Here is a 22,364-nt window from a genome sequence, read left to right on the forward strand (position 1 = left end):
AAAAGACTATAATTAAACATCAATTGGGAATCTGCATCTAGGAAGTAGGTGGAAGATGCCACACATCAAAACCGAAAGGAACAAGGAGATTAACCGCTGTGACTTTCTGCGTGTTAGAAGACATTACATTCTACCCCAGTACTCCTGTGTGGCATCTAACTTCAGTGAGACTAGGACAGTTTCGTCATTAGGAGGCAAAAGTTTTTGTGTTCCTTAGCCAAAAACCAGGTGGTAGAATGGGATGGGCTGCCAGTTATTCTGAAGGCCATTGCAATGTCAGCAGGTTGATATGGGGAAATGTGCCCAGCTATTCCTAGCAGGCAGTCCACATTCTGCATTGCAGTGGAGGGGAAAAATAACATCCCAGCAAATCTGACCTGGGAAAAAAAAATCCCATTCCAAGTCTGGAATCAATAAGAATCTGAATATGTAAGCAGGGCATACAATAAAAGGCATCAAAGGAAGAAGATTAGCATGCTTTGCTTAGCTCCTTTTCTCTACTTTTTGCCAGTTTTTCATGTTTTAGAGAAAGATGAAAAAACAAGCCTGAGTATATCAGGTCATTAGTGCCCCTAGACTTGTTCATATTCTAAAGAGTTATGCTGTATTTATGTGGTGGCTCAGTACTGGAGAAGCGTGCCGAGAACAACACTGGCACTTGTACTGTCCCTGTGGCCCATTAAGGAAGGGAATGAACAGAAGTTTTCCAGGATCCAGGGTCCTCTACACCGCATGTGTACTATACAATCTCCTCCAAAAGTCAGATTAAGCATTTCCTTTGGAAAGCTGCATAACTGTGTCCTGAAGACTTCAAACCATGGCAGGCCATTACCTCGAACATCAAGGTGTTCCAGCGTTTAACCATCTTTGCATCTTATTTCAAGGTTGAATTTGTCTACCTTCAAGTCACAACCACGGAATCATCATCTTACACTTCTCAGAGAATCTAAAGGCCTCCTATCATCAGAAGTCTTGTCAGTGTATAAATACCTATACTCAATGAGAAGTCACTTCTCAACCTTGTCTGTGGTAAACTGGGTACGCTGGGCCCCAGTAAGCTTCACGTTGTGCAGCATTGTTTGTTGGGTCCTCGACTGTGTTTGTGGTTTTCCTTTGAACTGTCTCCAGTAGCTCTGCACCCTTTCTCAAAAAGGTAGCTGCCCATGCTTTTGGTAAAACTGAAATGAATTCCTGGATGTTTTTAAAAGAGGTAGAAGTTCACCATATCTTCAGTTCAGTACTTTTAGCCTTACTTAGTGAGGCATTATTTGCGCTGAGATAAGCAAGCAGAGGGGCAAAGTCCTCCTTCTCTTTTCCATTTAAATTGGGAAGAACCTTTTTTTTTTTTCTTTCCTTTTTTTTTTTTTTTTTTTTTTCCTCTAGGGAGTCACTGTTGATTGATCCACAAACCTTGATACAATGAAAGGCCAGCAATTTTGGTCTGTAATACTGATTTAATTTCGTGTCTTTTCTGTGAAGCAGGCACTTTTCTTTGTTTTGATCATGCTTGTTTAACTAAAGAGAACAGTACAGTAGATATGTTTAGCTAGGCAGAATATCTGTCCGTATACTATTTAAGTGTCTAGGAAATGGGAAAAAAAAAAAAACAGCTCTCACTTAGGTGAAATGAAACCACAGCTTTCTGCTCTGATAACTCATTCTGCCTATGAAGTAGAGCTCAACAACCAGTTGCTATGTGATATTGCTAGTGACAGGTTTTAACTGAATCAGTGCTTAAGAGTATTTGGCTGACAATATAAAAAGGGAAAAAGTCTGTCCATTGCCATTCAAGCAACAGTGATAAATCACCAAAGAGAATGCAACTTTTCATCTCATCCCTGGAAGAGATTCAGCAGGACAGTGCGAAGGTGATCTTTGATACAGGTTGATTATGCTGCATGCAAAACGAAATGAGTAAAATCGCTTCTGTGTGTTCTAAATTGTTCACATTCAATTTCAGCAAATATTTTATGTGTTTTCTAGTACTGTGCAGGGTAAATATGAGTGTCTACTTTGTTCTGTATCTCTGTATCATGTCTCTGTGTATTTATTCCTTCTCTTATCTCTAGGCTCTGCAGTTAGTTTGTGATCTCTGTAAAGAAGGTGTGGAAATGAAATATTAGATGCTGTTGACAACATCAGGGCAATCAACAGGTTCTCATACAATATTGTCTGAGCATCCAGATCTTCCTGTTCATAAAAAAAAAAACGAGTTTATATTCTGTGGTAGCATAAAACTAGTCATCTTGCTTGATACTTCTGATCATGCATGAAGTGTGTGAGCATGGACTGTGTGTGTTCCCTTTCACAAGGAGGAGAGGAGGTGTGATTCAGTCGTGGGAATAGCTGTGGGGTGCACAAGAATCCTGATGAAACTGATTCATATTTTATTCAAGGGACTGTGTTAACTGTGCGGTAGTGCGCTGTAAAATTATTTGATGGCTATCCTTTCCATTTCAGCTAGTCAAAAGTATTAGGAGGTATCAGTTTAGAAAGCAGACTGTTTTATTTAGGCTGATTATTTGTAAAATAAGAAATAAGTTCACTAACTTATATTGCTCTACTGTGCTTATTTAATTCAGATAAATTCAGATTAAAGGATGTCACATTATGAAATAAATCATAGGTAAGAGGAAAGATGCAGTGGTACCTCCCTGGTAGAGGTGTTTAGCTTAGATAGCTGGCTACTATAGATATGTGAGAACCATGTTCCCAGTGGGGTCATTCCTGTGTGTTCTCCTGCATAAGAATAATAATCCATGGTAATCTTTATGCTGTGATTTTATACACCAAGTTTCAGTCCATGGCAGATTTTACAAAACCAAATTATACACTTCTAGAAAACTAAGTTCAGTCAGACATCATAGAAATGTACTTTACATCAAACTAGGAAAAAACCTTGTTGCATTTCTGCACAATCCAGTTTGTTTGTTTTTTTCCTAAGGAGTTTTTTTTTCTTCTTCTTCTTTTTTTTTTTTTTTTTCCCTGAAGTAAACAAATGTGGGAAGTCAGTATGGAGATGGGCAAGATAAAATTAAAATGAATACCTTTTCTGTGGTAGTCAGCAGTTTAGTTGTTGTTGGTTTTTTTCATTTCCCTAGCCATTTCATGTGGAGGTGATCTCCACATTTTTTCACCATTCTGTATTTGTACTCAGAAGTATTTCTGGGAAGCAGAAAAACCTAAAACAAAACAAAAAAAAACTTGTCAAACCTTGCCAAATTAAAATTTTAATTTCATTCCTCACATTCCGTTCCTCCTTAATTACATTACAAATACTGCACTAAACTGTTTTTCTTGTTCTGTTTTGCCTGTTGTCATATACTTAATTCTCCATTCATTAATTGCTTCATTATTTGATTATTGTAGCTGTTCTTGCAAGTTTCTTTCAATTAACATAAGTATTGGGGTAAGGAAGCAGAGGTATTATATTTATTTAATGTATAAGCTGAAGGAAAACAGTATGTGCAGTGCTCCTAGTACTTCAGTGTCTGTTCCCTACTTTGTGCAACAGTAAAGATTCTAAAATGAGAAGACAGTGATGCATAAGGCATTTCACGGTGCAGCATTCCCTTCAAAAAATTAATTGGTCTTGTGGTGCTGCAAATGGTAAAAGACACAGTATGGAAAATAAAGCAATCAGGAGCTCACATAAAACAGAATAGCACAGCAGCTATTTTCAGTCATTTTCATTTATAAATCTACCTATAATTTTAAATAAAATAGAAAAGTTGATAAGCATTCTCCTCCATTAGGGATGAAGGAATGAACATTATTTTCAGAATTTACATAATCCATGTCTGAATAATTTCTAGCAACTTTGAGAAGTATTTTTCTATCCTAAAGGAAAAACCTTTAACAGGTATGTTCATATGTGAAATGTATTTGTATCAGAACCACACCTGTTGTATTTGTTTTAAATAGTTTACAACATAATGAAGTGTATTAAGTTTATCAGCATTTTTAATGACAAAAATACTTTTCACATCATGCCAATGCTATATAACTATCTGACAAAATGGCAAAGTACACTTTTATACAGTGAAAAATTATTTAAATTCCATTTTATAGAAAGTACCCTCTGCCATATTAAGTAATTGCATTAAAGATAGCAAGACTGCAACAGTAAGCTCATGAGCTTTGGGCATAGCAAAATTAATGGTAGTGTATTTGTCTCGCTCTCATCTGTTCTGTAAGTATATTTATCAGTGTATTACATTGGCTCATCGTGGTAGAATGAAGAAAATCATTCAGTTCCTGTAACATCCTCAGCATCTCCTTGTAGACACGCAGAAAAGCCCTTGTATTTCTGTAGTGCTTTTAGCCACGTTTTCTGGGGGTTACATTGGAGGTTGTGCTCTTTGGGACGCTTAATGGTGTGTTGGCTATGCAGCCTTTCACTGTGGTGAAGATACCTATGTTTAACAACAACAACAGCAAAACTTGGAAAAATATGAGTTAGGTTATTAACCTGTAAAAAGAAATAGTGTACGTCTCAGTAATAATGCCCAATAAGGCATGAGGCATCAGGTGGAGGCAGTCTCGCCGTCCCACTGCTTGCAGTGGTAGCTGCGTGCCTAAACAGAGCACAAGCATCCCCTCCCCCTTCCCCCCCAAGAGAACCTTTTCAGCTAAAATGTACAGGTGGCAGTCTGAAGACCTTTAAGAAGTAGGAAGTTGCACCACACTTTTTCTTTCTTTCTTTTTTTTTTTTCCTTTTTTTTTTTTCTGGGAATAAAGCTCTTTCTAATTTAGTTGGTTTCGATTTTTTGTTGTTGTTGATAAAAAGACCTGGGTATGAGTCAGGCACAGCCAGAGGTGCAAAATGTGATAAAAATACAGGGTCATCAAAGAAATAGCTGAAAATATTTCTGTAGTGCTTTGCTGAATCTGTCAATGGAATTAAATTCCGTGGTTTTTGTACAACATTTTTTTATTCACTGTTGTGGAATACTGTGTCATGGATTTCTATAACTGGATTTCACTACATAACTTCCCGATGCTATCTTAAACCAATAGATGAGTGTACTCTCCTTGCTTGCAATCTTTCCACTCCCAAATTCTACTCCCAAAATGCACACCCTTGGCATTTTAAAGAATAACCTTAAACTCTGTGTAAAAGCAGAGGTCTTTCACTTCTCATTGGGTAGCGGCAGGGTACAGGGGCTGGCAAGGAGAGGGGCATGAGGCTGCAAAAGAAGATTGCAGAGCAGGGAAATTCCCTCCATCCTTCCCACTCTTAATTTAGAGCTTATTTGAAATCACAATTTCCTCTTACTATTTCTCTCTCAGCAACTGGCAACTTTTAAATCCCAGAGAGCATTTCTTGTTTACTGCAGGGAACAGGGAACAGGGTACACTTAATAGTTTACTTCTGGAATCGGTGGAGCAGGAAAGCAGGTCATGAGCAGGCAGTTGATAAATTCAAACCACATCAGCTCTGGTTTTGTGATACTAAAGGTATGCACTTGGAGGCTGTTTAGTACTTTTCTCTCTCTCTTTATTTATTTATTATTTTTTTTTGCGATTTTTATATTTTACTCTTTTATAGATTTTTGAAGTTTAATAACAGACCCTCCTTTAGATAGGTAAGCTTTTTTGAATGTTTCTTGGACGAAAAATAAAAGGCATTAGCAAATATAAGGAGGGATCTAGTATTTTAAAATTTGCTGTACACACAGTACCACTTTGTAATTGATCAATTGATTGATTAAAGTGGAAATAATGCTTAGCTAATAATGTTATACATAAAGCTTTAAGTTTGGTTCAAGGACTTTACTTATTTTATAGCAGTATTTTCATGATCGTTTTGATCTGAGCGCAGAGAAGACACCTTTTCTTATATCACCAGGGCACAGATAGATGGCCAGTGAGAGACAGCAGCAGATTTTCTGCTTAATCAAACACAAATAATCTCCTAATGCTGTGTTAGGATCTGGCCTGTATCATGAATGAGAAAGTGGTACCACTAAATGTCACAGTATTGATTACAATTATTACCTTTAAGAAAGGGTCATATAAGATGTGCAGGGCTCTGTGAACTCGGTGGTGTGAAGAGTTCTTGATGAGGTTAGTTATGAAGATGTCAAGACAGCAAGAGCTATTAAATTATGCATTATACTTACGGGGCACTGCTCGACAAATAGATTTTGTAGCAGTCTGACCGTAACCATTGCAGAGGGCTAGCAATTACTTTTTTAGGTAGAACGCAGTTTGGTCAAAAGGATGTGATTATTAATTTCTTTCACATTCTGGATGTAAACAGAGGCTTTGGAGAAAATTCAGTGAACATGAAAGACAAATGCTTTTCTCATATTTTTAGCATTGCAGGAAAAGAAACTACATTAGGACTATGTGTGGGTTTTAGAGCTTTCTAACATGCAGAAAACTGTTGTGTTTATGATATGTTTATGACTGAGTTAATCTCAGTTTAAAATTTCCAAGTTGTCCATAAGAGTGTAGGAACTAAATATTCTTAAATAAGGATGGGAGGGAAAAATGGTGGTGATTGGGAATATTTCTTAAAGGTTCTGTGGTACTTAGGTAACCGTGATCTCCCAGCTTTACCAGCTGCATAACCAGGACTATGCGCCAGCCCTGGTGAATTTCAGCCATACAGTTTTCCCGTTCTGCAGCACAAACTACATTCAGAATTACGAGCAGCCGCATAACTCACAGGAATTTTAAAGCACTGCTTTAATGAAGTACAAAGCCTCACCATGGACAAGACTTGCTGTTGTAGTGCCCCCTGTTTTACCCCCAGAGCAGGAGGCTCGGCAGGCAGAGGCGAGCAGCAGCATCCAGGCCCGGGCCCGGCAGCCGCGCTGAGGAGGACATGAGGTGCCGAGACGGGCACGGGCCTGAGGCCTAGTGCCTGTGTAGGGGTACAGAGGTCTGCTCTGGTTGGAGTAATTAAGCAAAGTAATTTCGGAATACGTTGTTCAGAGCCACTCCTGATAAGTGCTAACAAGCACGTAATCCTAACAGCCTTTCAGATAGTGAAATGATTTCTGTAGTGGCACTGTGGTATTTTTACTGACAGTTGGTAGAAGGAGCTTAATAAACTGCGTAAGCAATTGGCATGCTCTGCAAACTTCAGTTGTACTGCTCTGAATCTTAAAAGCATTAGATGTTTCTTCCAATTTAATATCTGCATAATGGATATGGATGGCAGGATGCACTGCTGCCTGGCAGCTCTCGGCAGCCTCTACCAGACTAGCACAGGCTTCCAGAGCAGCAGTGTTGTTCCGCTCGTGTTATCCATTTTGTGCCAAACATGCTGAGCCCCAGTTTTTGCGCAAGGTGCCACGAAAAGTTGCGCTCGGTCCTGCGTTCCCCACAGCTCAGCGTGCTGCGGAGCTGGGTGGGTGGCAGAGGAGTCCTGCAGCCTGCCTCTGGCTCGCTCTTTCCCCTCTCTCTCCTTTTATTGTTTGGATCCTTTCACTAATGCTCCCTCCCAGTGCAAAGAACAGGATGGAAATGAATTATAGTGCCATTGGTGCTGCTTTTCTCCAGTTGGAGAATCGGTAGAAGAGCACCCTATCACTGATTCTCATGCAGGCGGCTGTGGAAGACAAAAACTCCCTTTCTGTTCAGAATGGGTACAGTAATTACTGACAGCCTCCTGTGCAGTCCATTTTTTGGCAGGTAGCACACAGTTATGTTGCAGTATTTCCTCTGCTATTTCGCTCTGTTCTCCTCTCCTCCGCCTCGGGCTGATCTCTGGAAATGCTTTTCAGCTCTTCTATCTCCTTGCTGACACAGCACTTTAGTTTGCATGTTAACATGGTTGATCTTTTCAGAAAGCAATTTTAAATGATTGTTCAGTTATTACATGTGTGAATGAACTGATAGACATAGGCTATTTAAAACTATGTAAAATATCTGAATTAGAAAAATGCTTTCTATACTCTCCTTGTTCTAGGAGGGAACAAACAATTTCCAGCTTTGAGGTTTTGACAGCTTGTAGCACTTTTCTAGATGCAGTGTAAAATAGTTACTTCACTCTCCCATCCACTACAAGCTCCCTGAATTTTCAGTGAGATTGGGCCTGTGTTTCTCTTGTTTTTGTAGTCTATTGTGCATCCCTGCCAGTACTGTCACCGTAATACCAGGGAGAAATTTTTAGAAGGCAGGTAGTCTTCCTCCTGTACACCCCTTAATTGTTAAATCCAGTCTTCTGTGAAAAGGTCAGCACTATGAATTCATATCTTTCAATCCTATGAAGCAGGAGTTAATTTTTTAGTTGATTTGTTGTTTTCTTTTGCTTTTGAAAGTTCCAGTTCTCAAATCCATCAGTTTGGGATCCTGCACCTTTTGCTGTCTCCGTTTAGATTAGAGGTACAAGTCTCGTGTGTTAGGCATAGTAGTTTTAACCCATCAAAAGCAACATAACCAGAATTAGAAGTGCAAAATATATGAATGAGAACTACATAAAGAACAGGTATTTCATTAGCTCAGAATTTCATAATCCTCTGTAAAAAAATCTGAGGGAAAAGATTGTTTCAGTTAGTTGTACATAGCTGGATTATTATTTTTTTTCATTCTGTCTTTGTGTTTTGTACTGTGTCTTAATACAAATGCTTCAAGACAAACATCAAAAGATTTGGTATTAGCAGGAGTTTTTTTCCTTTTTCTTTCCATGTAAGTGGAAGTGCTTCAGGCAGCCCCATCTGCCACAGTGAGGCTGTGACTGAGGTTTTCTGACCATGGCTGTTTCTCACAGAGCTTGCTCAGACCAGCCCTTGCTATGTTTGTTCGCTATTTGTTGCTCTCCTCCAAAGCCAGCTGTGTAGTATAACCATTTTGGAGTACACATTTACTCTTGATCAAGGTGGTTTAAGTATACGTCTGAATCTTTTTAAAGCTATCCTAGTTTGATGGTGGTTAAAGTGTTGGAAAAAATGTCCCAAAAAGGTAAAAAGTCTTGTGGTGTTTGCACTCATGTCTCTGTTAAAGTATAATATGAACATAAATCGTGAGCCCTTACTTCCCATGTGGTAATGTAGTATATTAGCCTGTAGCTCACCTGGTCTGCTCTTAGACCTGCTGAGTTACTGTCTAAGGATACCCAATGGCTACAAGGAGAAGAAACTTTTCTTTGAACTCATTTCAACTTCCACAAAAGCTGTAATGTAATAGGAAGCATTTAAGCTGAGAGAAATAAATCTGCACGTTGCTTCCCATGTAGATAGCCCTATCTGAGTTTCTTTCAGATGACAATAATATTGACCACAATGACCACACACCCATGCCCGTCCTATTCCCCGCTCCACATTCAGACTGGTTCTCTCTGCGCTCAGTTTCTGTGCCTGGTGGTGCATGTCTGAAGAAGATGGAGACTTTGGAATCTGAATGTCAACAAGTTAATGTTAATGTGTTAATGAGGTCTTGCAGTGGTTTGTGAACAGCCTGAACTGGGGTGGGTTTCTGCAAGGACAGCTAGGCCACCCTGCTGGACAGCAGCACTCTGTGGCCGATTTTGGCACTCTGACCATTAGATAACACCAATTTTTAAAATTCCAAGAGAGAATTCCTACTGCGCTTCTGAGTAGTTCTTTATTTACATCAAATGCTTTAGGTGTTATTATCTGCTCTAACATATGCAGCTAAATAAACATAATCATATCTGTTTATGTTTTTGTTTATCTGGTAGAAAAGAGTGGTGGAACAGCTTCGAAAGAATTTGATAGTGAAGCAGGAACAGCCAGATAGTAAATTTCAAATACAGCCATTGGCACAGTCGGAAAACAAACTACAGACACCACAGCCGCAACCACTACAACAGCTACAGCAGCACCACCATCAACAGCAGCAGCAGTCTACTGCACCCTCTCCAAACGTGATTGGATCACAGGTAAGAATTGCTACAACAATTCTTATCCTCTCTGAAGGCAAAGTTCACTGAAAAAAAAAAAAAAGTCAAAGAAAGGTTCAGACAGAAAACTACAAACCTTTACTTCATCCTCTTAATATACCAGTATGAATTTCTCTTTCTGTGCATATGCACATATGGGTTTTGAGTTGTTGTTTTTTTTCCACCAGTTACCTCAAAATAGCAATTAAAAGCCAGAAAAGAAGGAGGCAGTATCACCTTTCTTAGAAATAAATAAAAGCTTAGCAAATTAATCACCTTTTTCACAGGTGTGCGAGTGATTGCCCATAGTCAGTAGGTCTCAAAAAATAGTAAAGACTGTACATGCACAGTGTGAGGTGTATGATTAAAAGAATATATTTCTAAAAGACTGACAGTCTTTGTATCTGTGAACAAAATATAAGAAAACAGTTCCCTTTTCTTTCTGCTTGGTTTTCTAAAAAAATGTAACTCGTGTCTAGTAATACTTACCTGAGTCTGCAAGGATTAATCTAAAAGTATACAATGGTAGTTGCAAAGTTTGAATATTAGAAAGTAGTGTCTTTATTGGAAAGATACACTAAATTTCATTACAGTATAGGATTAGAGACATAATCCCAGAACTCACCAGTGACAGTGGTCCACTTTTACTGAGACAGAAATTCCAAGCTGATTCAAAGTCTCTACTGCTTAAATATATAGAATCCCAAAAGTCTACTAATAAAACTAGCAAGTGCAGGGATGTGTTTTGTAATAAAACAGGGTATGTGAAGTCTTTTTTCCTGTTGTTGCTATCTCAGCAACCCATGTTTACCTGGATAGGCAGATGGCAGAATTCACCGCTGAAGTTTGCTTTATGCATATTGCAGGGAATCACAACCACATCTTTGACAAGTTATGATTCTTGTCTTCCCTTTTCCTGGAAACAGAGGGGTAAGACGTGACTGGGTTAGTTCTCTCATTAACTCAACAAGTTGCTCTCTAAAAATGTATGTGTAAGACTTAGGTACTTGCATTTTTGATAAAATAATATTGAAAAAATGACACAAATTTAACGAAGAAAAAGGTATTTTTAAACACTAGCATTATTCTGAAGCTAAGATAGAATAAAGAAGTGTATATTAACGTGCCCTAAAATATTTACAAGCAGACAGCGGTTCACTCTTTGCTGTATCATTGGTCTCTTCTGTCAGGAAACATGACTGCAAAAGCAGTCTCATGCATTTCTCCGTACTCCACACTTTGCATTCATGCTTTAACTTCCAGGTCATCTTCTGGGTTCTGAAAATTTAGGTTTTGTTCAAAGTTAAAGAGCCCTCTAGTGAAACAGTCAAAAAACTGCTACACCCGTCTACCATTGATGCAGTCGTACTTGGAAAGTAATTATAAACTGAAAGGCAGGTCTTCCTCTCGTTTCAATAAAATAAACCAGCTCTTATCCTCAACAGTGTTTTGTTATTAATCGTGTTGGTATAACTCTGAAGTCAAGTCACTTCCTTTTATACACAGAATCTGTGTACAGATTTTCTCTCCCATTGCCCCTCAATCAAAACATGCCTTCTTTTTCAACGAAGACAAGCCCACTCACATATAAAGAAAAATCCTATATTTTGTCTCTGCAGAAAGTTTTTTGCTGCCAACTTTTGAAAATAGTATATCTTCCAAGGCTGTGTCAGTAAAGAGAGTGCTTTCAATGGTTATTTTCAGAGTAATTCAATTTAGGAATAAAGTTATATATACTGCCTTAATAGCGACATTTTAATATACTTAATATAATCCACTAAGAAGGGCTTTTAAATTTTTCCAAAAGCAGCAAGCCTGCTAAAAGGTCATGTTATTACAGTGTTATTATGTGAAATAATGCAAACTTACTATGGATGCTACTTCAATATGAATTCATGCATTGAAAACTTTTTAGAATAACCAAAGCAATTAATGCTCAGCAAAGTAACAGGGAAATTCAAGCTCTGTGATCTGCTGACTGAAACTGTGCTCTTAGTACTTACAGACTTACCAGAACCCTTTGAAAGATTCCCAGTCTTGTGTTACATGATTGATTCACTTTTCTTTAAAATGTTTATGGCTGAATGTAATGCTTGTGAAAATGACACTGTGTTACATTTCATTGGAAATGCTTGAATAATAATACTACTGCATTAGGGGAAAGGAGCCTCTTGTTTTGGAGAACGTGCAGCAGAGGTCAATAAGAAGCTATTATATCTAAGAAAAAAAAAGGGGGAATTATTCACGCTGAGAGAAGGGAAAAATAATTATGACTGGATTTTACAAAAATGTATAACATTGTAGCATAAAATATCCTTTGATTTGGCAATATGCAGTGATTTTTTCCCCACTTGTGTGTCATTAACAATTAAGAGACGTAGGTTAAGCATTGAGAAAGTGGTGTGAAGGTAAATGCATTTTTGTTTAAGGAAATAGTACTGAAGAAATACGGAAGAAATCAACTGGAAATATATGTATAGTATTTTATTAGAAAGAAGTGAAAGGTCTTGTCTGATTAAAATCAAGCAATCCAAATCAGGCATGTTCAGACCATGAAAAAGACTGCCTGATCCCTGGCTCTCCATTTTTTCCTGTTTTAACATCTAGCGCTGTCATCAGGTGGGAATGGCTCTTACTTCATCCTAAGAGCATTTAATGATGCCAATAACTGTTTGGAAGATGCAGTGTCATTGGTACAATGGATTTTTTATACCAGAGAGAGAAGGAATAAGTTCACCTGCCATTCTGCTGAGTATCATTGGTCATGATTTTTCCGTGCATATTGTGTTCTGGTTTTATATGGAGATTTTCCTACCTTGTTGCTTTTTGGATGGGATTTGTAATTTTCTGTTTCCCTTAGCGTCTTAGAAGGCAGTACATTTTCAAACAAAATTATGAAATTATGGTTGTTTAACTTTGGAATACACTGAATTTGTGGGCATAGTGTACCCAGGCATTTCAGATAAAATTCAGACAGAGTTCAGTGATTCAAAACTACTCTCATTAAAACAGGCTAAGGGCAATCACGCAATCACATACATGCACCAAAATCACCCCTGCTCCTGAGAAGTTAAAATTAATTGCCTGCAACTGGACAGGCTTACAGCTAGCTCTTGCAACTCCATGATAGCCCTGGTGATATTCTTAGGAGAGAACATGAAGGGCTAAATTGCTGTATGTATGACTAAAACTGAAATTTGGGATAGCCAGAATCAAAATCCATTTTTGTTCTTTAAGAAACAAATGTATGAATGTTTTTTCCTCTTTCTCTGATCACAATGATCTCTGTAAGTAAAGTTTCCATTTATTTATCAGTATGAAAGTATATTTTATTTATCAGTATGAAAGTAAAAGATCTAAAATATATATATGCCACTACTAATGCTTGGTTGTCATTTTCTTAGGAATTGTTTTTGAATCAATCTGTAATGCTGCAGATGGTTAAAATGTACCCAACAGGTGCCCCAAAAGAGATTTGTGTAGTAACTTGTCACAGCGTCACAGAGTGGTTGAGGTTGGCAGGGACCCCTGGAGATCACGGAGTCCAGCGCCCTGCCAAGCAGCAGCACATTGCTCAGGATTTCATCCAGGGGGGTTTGAATATCTCCAGACAGAGAAGGAGACTCCACAACCTCTCTTGGCTACCTGTTCCAGTGCTCTGCCACCCTAACAGTACAGAAATGTTTTCTGAATTTCTTTCTAGCTATCCAGTTTTCAGAGGCATAAGATAATGTGCCTGTCTGAACAGTAGGTAGGTAGACTCAGTGCTGCCTTTTCTTCTTCTGTCGATTGTTTCCAACTAACCAACCCACATCCTGTCTGATACAAAGCGTCTCTGTCTCTTACAGTGTTTTTTCTGTTTCCTCTAGAAAACTGTAACTACAGCTTCAATGATCACCACTAAGACACTACCTCTCGTCTTGAAAGCAGCAACTGCGACCATGCCTGCCTCCGTTGTGGGTCAGAGACCCACCATTGCCATGGTCACTGCTATCAACAACAATCAGAAAGCGGTCCTCAGCACCGATGCGCAGAATGCACCAGTCAACCTCCAGACAACAAATAAGGTCACTGGGCCGGGAGCTGAGGCAGTCCAAATAGTGGCAAAAAATACAGTCACTTTGGTAAGCATTTCATGGGTTTGCCCTGCAGATACATGTGGTTTGAGTTTACAAGAGGGCTATAGAAAATATTTAAATGAATAGTCTATTTTTTGCGGGAGAAAGAAAAGTAAGTACCTGTTATGAGGCTTCCTTACTTTAACATTGTTAAAATAAAAGTCTAAGAGAAAAGCATTTACCATCTACATGGGTTGTTATTACTGTTTTGATTATAGAATTAAATCAGTGCTGTCATCGCCTCTGTGTAGAGTTTCCCCTGGTTGCAGCTATTAGTCATGGGAAAGTATCAATTGTTTTGCCCCTACCTAGGCTATGTGGCTGTGTTCTGCAAAATTCAGCTAGTTTGATAAAAGTGGTGTCCGAGTTTCTTTGTTTGATCATTTGGGGTCTTCGTCTTATATTTTTTGAGTCAATCTCTCGTGTTCCCTTTCTGTGATAGTCTCTGGTGTTAGACACACCGCTTAACTCTGTTCACTATCCTGTCTTCACTCACCACTTTTTCATACATAGATCCTGTTTCCTTAAGTGTATTTTGGAAAGTGCTTTGATTACATCACACAGTCTTTTCAAGAGTAGTAAAGCTGCTGAACAATCAATCAGCCACCTGAAAATGTAAGAAGTAATGTTTTAGAATTGGATTATATAGGCTTCTTGGACTGGAAACCAGCAATTGTATGAGATCATGACAGAGAAATTTTACTTCTGAATTAACGATTGAAATTTCACTAAACATAAATCTTTACTTATTTTTAAAAAAAAAAAAAAAAAAAAAAAAAACCCACATTTTAATAATGGAAATGAAAGTAATTTAGCTTCCTAATGAGGCATATGTTTGTAATCAGAACAGACTGAATGGAGTTATTGTGCTATTCCCTTTTCCAGTGTCATCCATTGCCCCACTCTCATCTGGCCTTCATGTTTCTGCTCAGTCTCTTTGCTGAGTAACTTACTTAGACTGCAAGGTGATTCTGACACAATGCTTGTCCATGATTTTTGTGTTGGTAGTACATTTCATCAAAAATCTCAGAATATTTTCCCAAGCATTAATTAATCAGTACAAGAGCTTTTTGAAGTAAATTGCAATCTTATGTGCATGGACAGAAGTACAGAAAGGTGGAAACTAACATGGACATGGATTTCAGAGCATCTCACTGTGTAGTCACTAGGGCTATTCAGAGATTAATTATGTGGCAGCTCCAATTGATTTCAGGTAGACAGTGAAGTACTTAGGACTCCTTAAAATCAGACCCTAATTGTTTCGATTGGCTTACTTTTGAAAATTTTAAGTTGTATGTTTACAGCCCTTCATAGTGTCATTAATATTGCTAGAAATAGAAGAGTTTTAACCTCCAGTTCTTTACTATTTTTATGAGATACTCTTTCATTCTTCTGTATATCACTGAATACAATAGGACAATAGTTCATGTAGCTGGACATCAAAGGCTGGTATTATTTTCTGTCTGTTGTAAAGCCAATTATTAACTATTAAAACAAATGGCAGTTTCATTATCTTCAAATGAAATGGTTTTAGATCATATAGCATAGTAGTACAGTTGCTCTAGAAGGAAAGATACCTTCAATTTGTGTTCCAAGGTGTACAGGAACAGGGACGTAAGATTAGTTCTGACTTCAATACATTTATAATGAAGAAGCTGTTACTGTGAAAAAATATTTACAGAGTGGAAAACCAGGAACATGAAGTCTGAAAATACATTCAGGAGTTTGATTTTGGTGAACAACTTCAAAGCTGTTTTCCACTTATTTAGCTGTCTTTTATGTTCTTACAGCAGGTTCAGGCTACACCTCAGCCCATAAAAGTGCCGCAGTTCATCCCTCCTCCCAGACTCACTCCTCGTCCAAATTTTCTTCCACAGGTGAGTGTACAGAGAACAAACAATAGAAGAAAGGCCTTAATTATAGCATAAATAGAAGATATTTTCTATGTACATCATGTTTGTTGGTCTTTATTGGTGGCCTGGTGGAGGAGACAATTCATCATCATCAGGTTTGCGGATGATGCCAAATTTGAGGGTGCAGTCCACACACTTGAGGGCAGTGCTGCCGTTCAGAGGGACCCAGACAGGGTAAGGGAGTTAGCCAGCAGGAATCTCCTGAACTTTGTCAAGGAAAAAGGCATAGTCTTGCACCTGAGATGGACTAACCCACTGCATTAGGTACAGGCTGGGGACTGGCAGGCTGGGAAGCAGCACTTTTTAGAAAGGTCTTGTCTGACAGTAGCTAAATGTGAACTAGTAGTGTGCCCTGGCATCAAAGAAGGTTGGCAGCATATTGGACTGTACCAACAGGATCAATGCAAGAGATTAGCCACCTTTTCTCAGCAATCACAAAAATGGATCTGGTGCATGGCATCCAGTTCTGCCCCCCCGGTATAAGGAGGAAGTTGATTGAAATTTGAATTAATTTCAAATTTAGGGGGAGGAGGGCCACTAAGATATTTGGGGGGTGGGAGGGTAGAAATACATGACCTACAAGGAGAGGCTGAGAGAGCTGAGCTTGTTCAGTTTATACAAGAGATTTTGGGGAACCTAACAGCAGCCTTATTTCCAATACCTACAAAGAAATAAAGAAGATAGAGACATAGGTGCATGGCGCGAGAATTACAGACAAGGATCATAAATTTTAACAGGAAAGGTTTAAACAGGGAATGGAATGGAATGGAATGGAATGGAATGGAATGGAATGGAATGGAATAGTTCAGTTGAAAGGGACCTTCAAAGATCATACAGTCCAACTGCCTGACCACTTCAGATCTAACCAAAAGTTAAAGCATATTGTCCAACTGACAGACATGGGGTATCAATCACCTCTTTAGGAAGCCTATCCCAGTGTCTGACCACCCTCACAGTAAAGAATTTTTTCCTAATGTCCATTCAAGGAACAGTTTCTCACTGTGATCTCACTTAGGAGTGGAAGAACCTGCCCAGAGATGTTATAGAAGCTCCAAACTAGGAGGTTTCAGACACTTGTCTTGATGAAGTCCTGAGCAGTGTGGTCTCTGCATTTAGTGTTGGCCCTTCTCTAAGCAGGAGATTGGGTTAGAGACCTCCTGAGCTTCCTTCTAACCTGCATGGGTCTGTGATTATGAGATTCACATATGATGATCATATATGAAAGTATTTGCTTCATATGATATGAACCCACTGAACTGGTGTTAGCAAAATCAAAGTATTACCCAAGGCCTTAAATTGCTGTTATTGTTTGCCATTCATGAGCAAAAAAGCGAAAACAAGATGTCTTTAGATAGTTCCCAAGTGTTTCTGTATTGCAACAGAAAGTGACCTGTTAGCAGCTGAGCAGTAGAACTTGTTTTTTTACAAGTTTTTCCACGGTTTGGGAAAGACACTGATTCATTTTAAATAAATAAATAAATAAATAGGTAAATAAATCTTGGAGGAACTATTTAATTACCAAGATATATGTGGCACTGTGGCTAAAATTCTGAATCTTTTACAGAAACAAAAAAAAAAAAAAAGGAAAAGGAACAGGAACAGGAAAGTATGGGCTGATATCTGGTTAAGATTTAGGGACAGTGAGGTCTGTGAGGATTTTTCCTAGTTTTCAATGATAAAATTGTAACGGAATATTAAAGATGGATAGGACAATAGAAATTAAACAATGAAAAAGGCTTTATTTTCAGAGTAATGCATTGTGCTTCTATACTTTGTAATGATGTAATAAGTAAAAAGTTAACAATGGGCAAGAAATAAGCAAATATTGGTGGTGGAGGACTGAAAAACTTGTGGCCCAAGAAAGAAAAAAGATTAACAACTTCATTTACCTTTACCCTTTATCACTTTCAGTGAGAGATTGATGTATAATCTTGATTTTTGTTTGTTTGTTTGTTTAGCAAGATTGGTTGTGCAGGTGTCTATTTAGATATAGATAGAGATGACAGCAGTAACAAGGATTTGCTGAAAATTTGCTGAAGGCTCAGTGTAAAGCCTTGAGACACACTTTTAGCATGAGCGCCTCAGCAGTGCCGGTAAATATTACATGAATATTTGGCTTGCAAAACCAATATGTTGATTTAGACATATATAAGGCACTTGGCAGTACACACGCAGTATATAAATATCTGTGCATCAAAATACCATTTCAAGGACCATGACTTCACATGCAAATGTTATGGCTGCGTCTTAGGAAAGTAGGTTTGAAAACGTGGCTTTTCTCTCTCATAGAATACTTATGATGCTATGCTAAAAATTACATTCTATAAGTAATCAAGCAACCTTGCATGGAATATAAAGACAGAATTGTAAGACTTGGTAAAGAAGTTCTTTTGCAGTACTCATATATGAATCTTTCCGTCTTTTTTACTTTTTTGTAGGTTCGACCTAAACCAGTTGCCCAAAATAACATTCCTATTGCCCCAGCACCTCCTCCAATGCTTGCAGCTCCTCAGCTTATTCAGAGGCCTGTGATGTTGACAACAAAGTTCACACCCACCTCTTTACCCAACTCTCAGAACTCCATACATCCAGTTCGTGTAGTTAACGGGCAGACAGCAACCATAGCCAAAACCTTCCCTATGGCACAGCTCACCAGCATCGTGATAGCAGCACCGGGTACCAGGCTCGCTGGACCTCAGACTGTACAGATCAGCAAACCAAACATTGAAAAACAGGTACAGATAAGAAAGTATCTACTAGATAAACATACCGGGTTTATTGCTTTATGGAGCCAGTTCTGGAGAGGATAAGAAATGGAGATATTTTCAGTGGGTACTGGAAATATTCGTGTTCCAACAACAGTACAAATTAAGGAATGACTTTCAGCTCTTGGGGTAGAAATTACCTTTTCTTTAATATGGCTCATTGGAATTTTATTCTCAAACTTCAGGGGTTTTATTCTCCCTGTACTGTCTTAACTTCAGTAGTTTATAAACAAGCAATATTCCAGAGCTGTACTAATTTACTGGATACCAAGTACAAACAGAAGTCCGTGTTCATATCAGGCTTTTAAGAAACACTGTTTTCAGTGGGTTTGTTTTTCAGATAGTGGCTACCAGAAAGGAAAAAAAAAAAAAAAGAAAAAAACACAAAATCATAGGAGTATATAATGCAATAAGTACAATAATTTCTTCCTTGATCTTGTAGTCTTGTACACCTGTGATTGGAGACAAAATAGTCTCACTCAGCTTCTGAAGACTGGCAGTTTCCCATGACTAAATTGGATTGAATGGGTGGAAGGGAGACCTTCAGAAACAGAGCATTCTGGATGTTTAGTTTTAAAGCCTCTTTCCAGTAAAGATTTTTGTAAAATAAAATTTTGCTTTAGTGTGGGTTGCAGCTGCAGTCCTTGCCATTCAGTTCAAGTGAAGCAATCTTCTGTTTCACTTTTAACTCCTTAGTATATTACATGTTAGTAATATTATAATACTATATAATGTATAATATATTATCTATAACATATAACATATTTTTATATAATTTTTATATAATTGTGAATATATTTATATATATTTCACTTACAACTCTTTCATAGACTAATGTGCCTTGAAGTTATCGTCCGTATTTGAAGTCACCTATAGAGACTGAAAAACTTGTGCATGAACGTTATGCTCATGTTCAGTTCTCTTTATGAATTCACCTAAGTAGGTTCTTGTGTACATCAAGGCAGTTTTACAAGTTATTTAGCAATGCATGCCCTTTTCATATGATTTGAAGTTGTACTTTTACAATACTGTACTTTTGATGCCTGTTCCTTTTGATGTCAGCAATATTAATTTGCTCTTTCAATAATTACTGGAAATTCAAGGAACTGTTGAAAACCATGCAGAAAAATGCTGGTGGCTTAATAACACACGATTATTTTTGTATATATTCCCTATGTGTTAAAGGGGAAAAGTTTGTGTCTCTATAGAGATTATCTTAATTTGTAGAATCAGCAGCTGTGCCATGTGTTGAGGATTGTCATGCAAACTTTTTTGATACCATTGCAAAAGATTCTAACTTCAGAAAAGAAAAAAGTTTCAGAAACATCAGAGATCTTAGGAGTCAGAGAGACAGTGTTTGAGCCATTCATAATTCTTCATGAAGACCAAGGAGCCAGAAGAACAAAATCCATGTACTGTGAGAGTGTTTTTTACCTGGAAGTTTTCTATCCCATTCAGTATAGTGATTTCTGTAATGCAGTTAACTCTTACCATGACTTTTATTGCTTGCATGGCTGCTTGGGTTAATGGAATGGTAGTGAGGCTGCTCCATCCTTTGTTAAAGCAAAACACTAATTAACATTCCTCTCACGTCAGATTCCTCAATTAAGTCTTTGTTAGCATACTGCCTGTTTTAAACTGTTTTTCTCCTGTATCTGCTAAAGTATTTGTTTTGCTTTATTAGTCAAAGTAAAAAAGTCATTCTTATCACTGAATGAAAGAAACACTGTTCCTTTTCAGACTATTAAACCACATGTGGAAGCAGAAGAGAAGCAAACAGAAAGTCGTACAGTTACTCCACCTGCTGCACCGAAGCCAAAACGAGAAGAAAATCCACAGGTATCAGAACACATCCAGAGCTTTCTTTTCAGACAAAAAAGAAGTACTCTGTCCTTCAGAAAACAAATTTTCTCCTCTGTTCCATCAAGACTCCTAAGTTTTTATGTTCCTTACATTCCTGTTGGACAGCAATAGCTGATAGGGCTAAAGAATAAGAAGTCTAAATAGATATAATGCATATGCATTTTCAGTCCTGAGATACATTGGACTTCAGAGCCTTTTGTTAAGCTAGAAGATCATAAGTTCCCTCTGATACTTCCTTCAACCAGGAGGCTTAGATTACAGCGCTGATTTCCATTCCTTTGAGCTTTTAGACTTCTAAACTTCTGAAGTTATTTTTAATGCTGGGGAACTGTCTTTATCTTGCTGTATGAAATACCACTGTTCTGGTGAGCAGGACGGAAAGAGTAACGTATGTTCGCATTCTCCCAGTTCTTATTCCAGTTTACATATAGTTAGTTTTATAGTGACAAAATGGCCAAAACGGGTATTTTTAAAGTCTTTCTGCCATGACAAGCTTTGGAACAGATTACAGCTAAATGTTCTGCTATGTTTGTTTTTTGTAGATGGATTCAAACTGACTACTGTGAGCATTAAATGTTGTCAGTACAAATTCTGATTTTTAGATGTCTTTGCAATTCCTGCATTAAAATTAGAATCCTTTAAGAAAGCCATAGCCCTTATCAAACTGCAAATGTAAGCCAGAGTTGCTCCTTGTAGTCTGCAATAATCATAGAGATAATATGGAGATCGTGTTCTGCAACCAGCAATGTTTTGCTGGCAACTGAATTGTGTTGGCATTTACTAAGAGCCAATCACGTAGTTGTTTCAGTGCTGGATTGGAAGTAAAGAAACTGCTTTCTTGTTACTAGCTCTGCCAACTCTGTGATCATGAGCAACTGGCATTTCCCTACATCTCAGCCTAGTTTCCCGTCTAGAAAATGGGACTGGCGTCTATCTTCTGTAAAACAGATTGACATATATGAATGAAAAGTAATTTATAGAAGCAAAGCATTATTAATAACTTCTGTGTTGCTTAGTTACCTGTCAACTGACTTTAAAGGGCCTAAGTAGCTTATCCTAATGATTGGAATTGTTATGATCTCTGTGTTTTTCTCTTTCTTCCTTCTCACAGAAACTTGCCTTCATGGTATCTCTGGGACTAGTTACTCATGACCATCTGGAAGGTAAGAAAAATGTCATAAGTTGGTTCTTGAGCTCTCTGCTTCATGGCCATTCTGAGCTGGAAGTGCAAGTCCAAAATATATCTGTGTTAAGTGCATTTGGGGTGTCTGTACTGTTGATCTTAGTCTCTGTTGTGCATCCTTTTTATTCCCCATGTTACATGGACACAAATCAGTTGCTTATGCAGCTGAGATCAGTGGTTGGCAAGAAAGTGTATGTTTTGGTAGTAGGAAAGAAGTTTGTGACAATGTTGCTTTTGGGGCAGTCCTTGTATCTGAAAAGTTATGCCATGGATAATTTTATGGTAACTCACATCTGGATTTCTTATTTATTTCACAATTTCATGGAACTGTAATCTGTAAAGGAAATGAGTTGATAGATAATTGGCTTTCTTAATCCTATGCAGTGAGAAACAGCCTAAATTGCAGCAGCTTGCATATTTCTGTACTGCATTTATTTTTAAGTATTGAAAAGGTTACCAGAGGCTTTTAGTTTTAGCTCTCAATTACACTGACCACCAATTTAAAAAGTCGTAGTCAGGGAGTACTTTTATTTAGACAGAAGATGGTAGTCATTTTGTGAATTAGATGAGCACTTATATTCCATGTTAGATCTTAGTTTTCAAACCTTCAGAAATCAGAAGTGTGACAAAGTTGCCTGTATTGAGTATGAGTGGTGTACTGCAGAA

General features: G+C 38.0%; 1 protein-coding gene across 7 annotated transcripts in view; it reads left to right on the forward strand.

Annotated features, from left to right (window-relative positions):
- Positions 1–22,364, forward strand: part of PHF21A (PHD finger protein 21A) — a 131,413-nt gene that overhangs the window by 95,036 nt on the left and 14,013 nt on the right. For all 7 annotated transcript variants that reach the window (XM_032188185.1, XM_032188188.1, XM_032188184.1 and 4 more), the window contains exons 6-11: positions 9,656–9,856; positions 13,726–13,980; positions 15,765–15,851; positions 18,326–18,622; positions 20,393–20,491; positions 21,627–21,678. In XM_032188185.1, coding sequence (XP_032044076.1) covers positions 9,656–9,856; positions 13,726–13,980; positions 15,765–15,851; positions 18,326–18,622; positions 20,393–20,491; positions 21,627–21,678 — 991 coding nt within the window. The remainder of the gene's footprint in view (positions 1–9,655; positions 9,857–13,725; positions 13,981–15,764; positions 15,852–18,325; positions 18,623–20,392; positions 20,492–21,626; positions 21,679–22,364) is intronic.

Source organism: Aythya fuligula, chromosome 5 (genome assembly GCF_009819795.1).
Source record: "Aythya fuligula isolate bAytFul2 chromosome 5, bAytFul2.pri, whole genome shotgun sequence".
Classification (NCBI taxonomy): Eukaryota; Metazoa; Chordata; class Aves; order Anseriformes; family Anatidae; genus Aythya; species Aythya fuligula.